The following is a 6,175-nucleotide window of genomic DNA, read 5'->3' on the forward strand; positions in this document are numbered from 1 at the left end:
ACTCAAAGACTAATTCGGTAGTAAATACTGGAACTTAGATCTAGTTTTTCCTTTCCTTTGCCGCCTAATAGTTTATGTTTTGATAATCCTACACCAAAAGTGAACTCTATAAAGAAAGAAATTTAAATCCAAAAATGAATTATAAATATAAAGAAGTTCTAATTTAAAAGTGAATCTTAAAAATAAACAAATAAAAGATCAAATGATAATTCAAGAAAATAATAAATGACAATTTTGTGAATTTTAATGAAAGAACAGATAGTTCAATCAACTTCTCTTAAAAACTTCATATGTCTAATATAATATAGATACATAGAGATGGAAAGATAGTCTAACTTCATCCATTTTTATAGCTTGGGTTTTCAATCAAAATGGAACATAGCAGAAGAGGGAAAGGGGGAGGGGGGGGGGGGTAAATCTAATAAACATGTCACAGCTAAAACTAGGTACTTCTGTTCTCCATTCAAATGGCAGTTAACTTAATACCACGAAATAGCGCATTACAAGAGACCAAAAATTGAGAATATTACAATGGATCAGCGCAATCGGGCTTTCCACTTAGAGATGGACTACAAAGACTAAGGTACCTGTAAAGCTCACCCCCCTGTTTTGCGCAATTCAGCATCACCATGGGCGAAGTGGCACCTTTCTCCAAAAGTGCAAGAACCTTTAGCAAAATTTTCGCACAGCTTAGTCTTGTAGTTGTTCATTGGTGGTGCACGTCCACCCTGTACTGCAGCTGTTCTTCCTGGGCCACCAACTGATCCAAGGTTGCTGATCAGCTCTCTCACCATGGCGCTAGCCTGCGATATTTGTTCAAATGTGCCTTCAAGCTCAATGTTCCTCAGATTTTTATCCATTTCATGCTCACGGATTGCCAGTTTGGCTCCTGTCTGCCAACAGATCTGCTTAGAGTTCACTCCGCCCTTTCCAATGATGGGTCCCACATGGAAAGCATCCACGCTGATCTTTGCAGTGGCTGACGTACCAAAGCTAGCAACAGGAGACTCCCTTCGCTCACCAAAACGGTCAGGAATAGGTCCAACACCCATGGCACGTGGTGATGGCACAATAGGCTTGCCAATTTCCCACTCCCCATGAGCAAAACGGCATTTGTCCCCAAACTTGCATCCCTCAGCTGTGTTGAACTTGCTGCAAATTTTGGTTTTCACAGCAGGAGTATTCCTACTGGGAATAGGTGATACTGGAGATGGTGCAATATTCATCATCTTGGCCACAACATTATAGCCACCAGGAACATAATGAAGAAAATGGCAGTTCTCACCAAAAGAGCAGCCAACAGTGCTGCAGAAGAACAAGATCAAATTAAAAATCAGCCTAAAAGAAGATTTCTCATTTCACTTAAGAAGCATGAATAACACAAACAGCAGATCGCAAGCAGATAATCACTCCATCCACACAACTAGGCTAAATTATTTGCACAAGTACTCTCTAAATACAATACAAATTCTCCAATTACACCTAACCAAGCAATAAGGGTCTTTTTCCTGGACTATTAAGTGAAGTTATCATGTTTGACAGTCATCACTTAAGATTGATTTAATCATGTAAGCCGGCTGCATGAAGTAGGGTGGGGAGAGCCTAGAGTTATACAATACAATTTCCAAAGACAATGAGCATGAAGAAGGATTGGAGAGTCCATGTTATATAAACCAACTACAAGGAAGTCGATGAGCGCTTCTTGCCTTTTTCCGCTCGAAAGCAGACATAAAGACTATCAGTTTGCACCGACACTAAACTTTGTTTTAAAAAACCAATAGAAATGAAAAATCATTTAAAATAATACCCCTTCCCCCCTTGCAAAACTTCTCTAGCTTACAAACTTGGCTGGAAAAAATAAGAAAACAGACAGAAAGCTAAGCAACCTGGCTGGACTTGAATGAGTTTCAAAAATAATTAACACATAAACTCCCTCATCCATAGACAAAGTATCAACACTTCTAGTGGGGAAAAGGATAGACCATATCTTTTGTGCAAATCAACAGTCATGACCCAAATAGTAGGACACCACTTCCATCTGATCTCATTATTCTTTTAAAATCAAAATAAAATCTAAAGCATATAAACTTCTATGTTCTCCCAACCATCAAAGGGGACTCAGAAAACTTCACTGCAGAACTATTCACATGATTAGTGGAAACTGTTAGAAGATGCACAAAGGATTCTGTATTGGAGCTTGCAGATCCCAAGTATTTCCATCTCAAAATTTTTAACAGTAATTCACTTATTAGGATGGTAAACCAACTTAGAATAGCTCTCAGACTGTCATAACAAGTTCAAAAGATTATGGGCATCAAAATCATTAATATTAGTCGATATCCTATAGCAAATTACAAGAGTTAAACTGCAAAAGCTAGCATACCTTGGTAAATAACAGGAAGAATCACATACATTCTATCTAATATATCACAGAAAGGACAATAATAACAGTCAGAGTAGTTATTAGGGAGACGATTTACATAATTATTGGGACATAAGAAACCATAAATGTCACGGAGTAACCATACTGTTTCTCACTCCATCTCCATTACAGCTGGGAATGCTATCTCGGCAAACCTTATAATTTCTCTGAATACGTATTAGTTTGCAATATTTATCTCAGCAAAAAATATTATCATTATGCTTCTAGAGCTATTGGGAATCTTAGGAGGAGAATATTTTCTTTTGGCGCTTGTGCCAAGAGTAGCAATATTTGAAATGATGAATCGTTGCACTGGACGTCAACTGAGTCCACAATAAATTGAGGGTTACGCTTCAAAATTACATTAGATAGTCAAAGATTTGTACCTGAAGAACTTTGTGCACGGCTTTGATTTGCTTCCTATACCACTTGATATAGAGTCCAATTCTGTTGCACCAAGTTAATTAATTTTTTAACAGTTAGAATTTAGTGCGTTGTTTAAAATTGATGCTAGATTTAAATTAGACAGATATTATATTTCTTATTACCGGCAAAACAATAATTACCTCGTGACATAAGGTGAATACTACAAGATACTCCACTCATCACACAAAGCAGACGTAGCTATATTAAATTTCAATTTAGAGGTTCTTTAGGGTTTTCTATACAGTGGCAGACCCATGTGTACCCTTAGGGGTGCTTAAGCACCCACCAACGGATTCAATTAATTATGTAGAAGTTACTTAGGCCATATAGAATAGTTAACGCCCATTGTCCTGGAGAAGCTGGGCGCTATGGCCAAAAGGCGGGATTTTAGTTGTGCAAGGTCGAGGGTTCAATCCTTCTTTTGAAGGATATCCGCCATTTAACTTCTTTTTTTTGGCTTTTAACGTATGTAATCTGATAATTGTTCACATAATGTTCCATCTTTTCCTTCCTTTTTCAGCCAACCTTCACATTAATCTTTCTTTCCTTTTTATCACTTCTCATTCCTTGTTCTCCTTTTTTGTTCCTCTTCCATTTTTTCCTAGTTCAAGTTAAATTTAGACAAAATAGATTTACCTTTCTCTTATTTATTTACCACTTATATTTTTTTATGACAAGGGAACCGGCGATCCCTACCCATAAAACTCCAACTCCTATGCAGTAGTCTGCAAACCAAACAGGATAGGTTATTCACACTAGGAAGCCCGGTGCGACGAGCTTGACCCAGAAGGCAGACCCCTTGCTTTCGCTGGGAAGGAATTTCGAACTTGAGAACTCCACCATGGAAGTCCCACCTTCTAACAAGTTTGTGCAGAAACTAAAACCAAATCAACTAATAATATCAAATTTATGGGAAAAACCTTCTAAAGGCAGGTCAGCAGTTTCTTGCCTAGGAATTCTTTTATTTATCATATTCACATTTCTTTCTTAGAATAGGTTAGTAATTACGCAGAACTGTTTGAAATGATATTGATCATATCTTTGATTAAGAAAGACCATCCCTTGTATACTTTTGGAATTTTTTTCTGTCAAGCTCCACTCTCATAATATAATAGTAAATGTTTTATTCGTAAGCCTAGCTCTTGTTGGATATTATATGAGGTTAGTAAAGTATTACCATCAAAGAATATTATGGAAGATATCTAATTTGGATCTCAAATTATTTTGAAAATTATTAAATTGATACTATGTATTTGTTTAAAAGACTGTATTCTCTTGAACGGAATTTTCTTTTTTCTGCTCTGATAGTGAACATAGAACATATCTAACCTATTGAAAAACAAAACAAAACTCATTTTAGTTTAATGATCATATGAACCAAAAATTGAATTGATTATACATAATTAACCAAAAATCAGCTAAACTAATAAATTAATGTACCTTTTTACTGTGATTAGTTTATGTTTATAGTTTACCCTTAATGCAAGTGAGCACCCATTATCTTCAAATTCCAGATCAACCTTTGTTTCTATGTATAAGATTCAACTCCATGCATCGGAATTTAAATGTTTATGCAATAACATCCTTCGACAAAATATTCCAGCACATTTTAATATTTCTACAAACCTTTTCACATTTGAAGAATTCAAATTTATTTAACAACTCAAGAGCGATAATTTTGCTTCAACTAATCTAATTTTTCACCCATCACTCTATATTTTCTTCAATTGCCAATAGGCAATAACATATTAAATAAAATCAAACTCAGTTGCAGTCAGCTACAGAGGAGGCAGTAAGCAACACCGAGCCTTGGCGTGAGCTTTTCTCACAACAAAATCCAATTTTTCGACATATCACTAAAATTACTCTAAAGAGGAATTAAAAAGACGAAAATCCAATTTTTCGACGTATCACTAAAATTACTCTAAAGAGGAATTAAAAAAAAAAAAACTATCAGAAATACAATAAAAATGCTTCTACAACCACAGGAGAGTTGAAAGCAAGCTACAGTAGATCTAAAAGTAAAAGCACAACATAGAAACAGAAACCTGGCTTAGCCTTTTTGAAACCAGCATTGCCATTAAAACCAGATTCATTCCTGTTTCTCTTGCGGATATCCATGTCAAGCAACGCACAGATCCAAAGACGAACCAAAATTACGAAACAAACAAACAACAAAGAGCAGGAGAAAAGAGCTGGGGAAAAAACTCTAAAATGTTTAACACTTTAACTAGGGCTTTTCTAGAAAGGATAAGAAGAAAAGCGTATGGTGGTTCAAAAGAGGTGACATTTTAATAAATACTACCAACAAACAGTACCCAAAAAGTGATATCTAACCTTAAATTTGTACCTAGTTTATTGTGGTAAATAAAATGAATATTCATGGGACCCATTTAATATTACTACATTTTTATCAATAAGTTTCTATTTTTAGATATAAATTATTATAATATTAATGAATACATGTCTATTTATTTATATTTGATTTATTTTAGTTAGTTAATTTGATTATCTATTTAATATATTTGACTTCTTATTATTTATTGATTTATGAGTTACTCCCTAGTTCAGTTTTACTTATTTCATAGAGATTAGTAAATTAGTCACAATTCCTAACATAATTAGTAGAAATATCTACACTTTAAAATAATTATTGAAAATATCAAAATGTCAATATTTTAGAAAATAATTTGTATCCAAATATTATTATTATTATTATTATTATTCAAGAAAAGAAATAAAGTGACATGAAATTGTTTCATATTTTTGAAAAGACACCTTAACTATGCGGACGTCCTATTACCCCTAAACAATGTTGAACTGATATTACTACAATATTTTTCGTCCACTTGGCATATAGAGTGTATGTGCTCTCTATAAAGAATATGGCCAACATAAAATAATGAATATAACTTTATTTTTATAGGTATTTTGTTATAAAATATAATTTCTTGTTTTTGTTATTACTTTAACCTTTTTTCTTTGTTATTTTCCTCTTTCTTTCTTCTTTCTTCTCTAAAAATTCATTGTCATCTCCATCAAAACTCTGCACTTTCAATGTCACAATTTTTTCCACAATTCCGCCTCTTTTTTCTTTTCTTTTTTACTATTGTTAGTTTAAGTCTCTTCAATTTTTAACCTTTATATAGTTCGAACAATTTGATAACTCATTAGATTTCAAAATGATTAGGAGGTATTATTTAACTTTATTATCCGGATTTCATCAAGTTCTTTTAATTTTTGGGGAATATATTTATTCTTTCAACATTATTATTATCAATTTTGAAGTTTTATGAAAAGAAGATGAGCTAATTGATGATACTTCAA

The 6,175-nt window shown here is 33.7% G+C and overlaps 1 protein-coding gene across 1 annotated transcript; it reads right to left on the reverse strand.

The window, feature by feature from the left end:
* Window positions 1–241: 241 nt before the first annotated feature.
* Window positions 242–5,143, reverse strand: LOC107012168 (zinc finger CCCH domain-containing protein 14-like). Its single transcript, XM_015211935.1, has 3 exons — window positions 4,897–5,143; window positions 2,809–2,869; window positions 242–1,305 (listed from the first exon to the last, which is right to left on the reverse strand). The coding sequence occupies exons 1-3, from the start codon at window positions 4,967–4,969 to the stop codon at window positions 597–599; spliced, it is 843 nt and encodes a 280-aa protein (XP_015067421.1). The 5' UTR covers window positions 4,970–5,143; the 3' UTR covers window positions 242–596.
* Between the last annotated feature and the right edge of the window lie 1,032 nt (window positions 5,144–6,175).

Source organism: Solanum pennellii, chromosome 3, assembly GCF_001406875.1.
Source record: "Solanum pennellii chromosome 3, SPENNV200".
Classification (NCBI taxonomy): domain Eukaryota; kingdom Viridiplantae; phylum Streptophyta; class Magnoliopsida; order Solanales; family Solanaceae; genus Solanum; species Solanum pennellii.

Coding starts and splice junctions, on each gene's coding strand:
- LOC107012168 (XM_015211935.1), bottom strand. CDS start 4,969: ATGGATATCCGCAAGAGAAACAGGAATGAATCTGGTTTTAATGGCAAT. Junction 2,870..4,896: donor TTTCAAAAAGGCTAAGCCAG/GTTTCTGTTTCT, acceptor TTGGTGCAACAG/AATTGGACTCTATATCAAGT. Junction 1,306..2,808: donor CCGTGCACAAAGTTCTTCAG/GTACAAATCTTT, acceptor GTTCTTCTGCAG/CACTGTTGGCTGCTCTTTTG.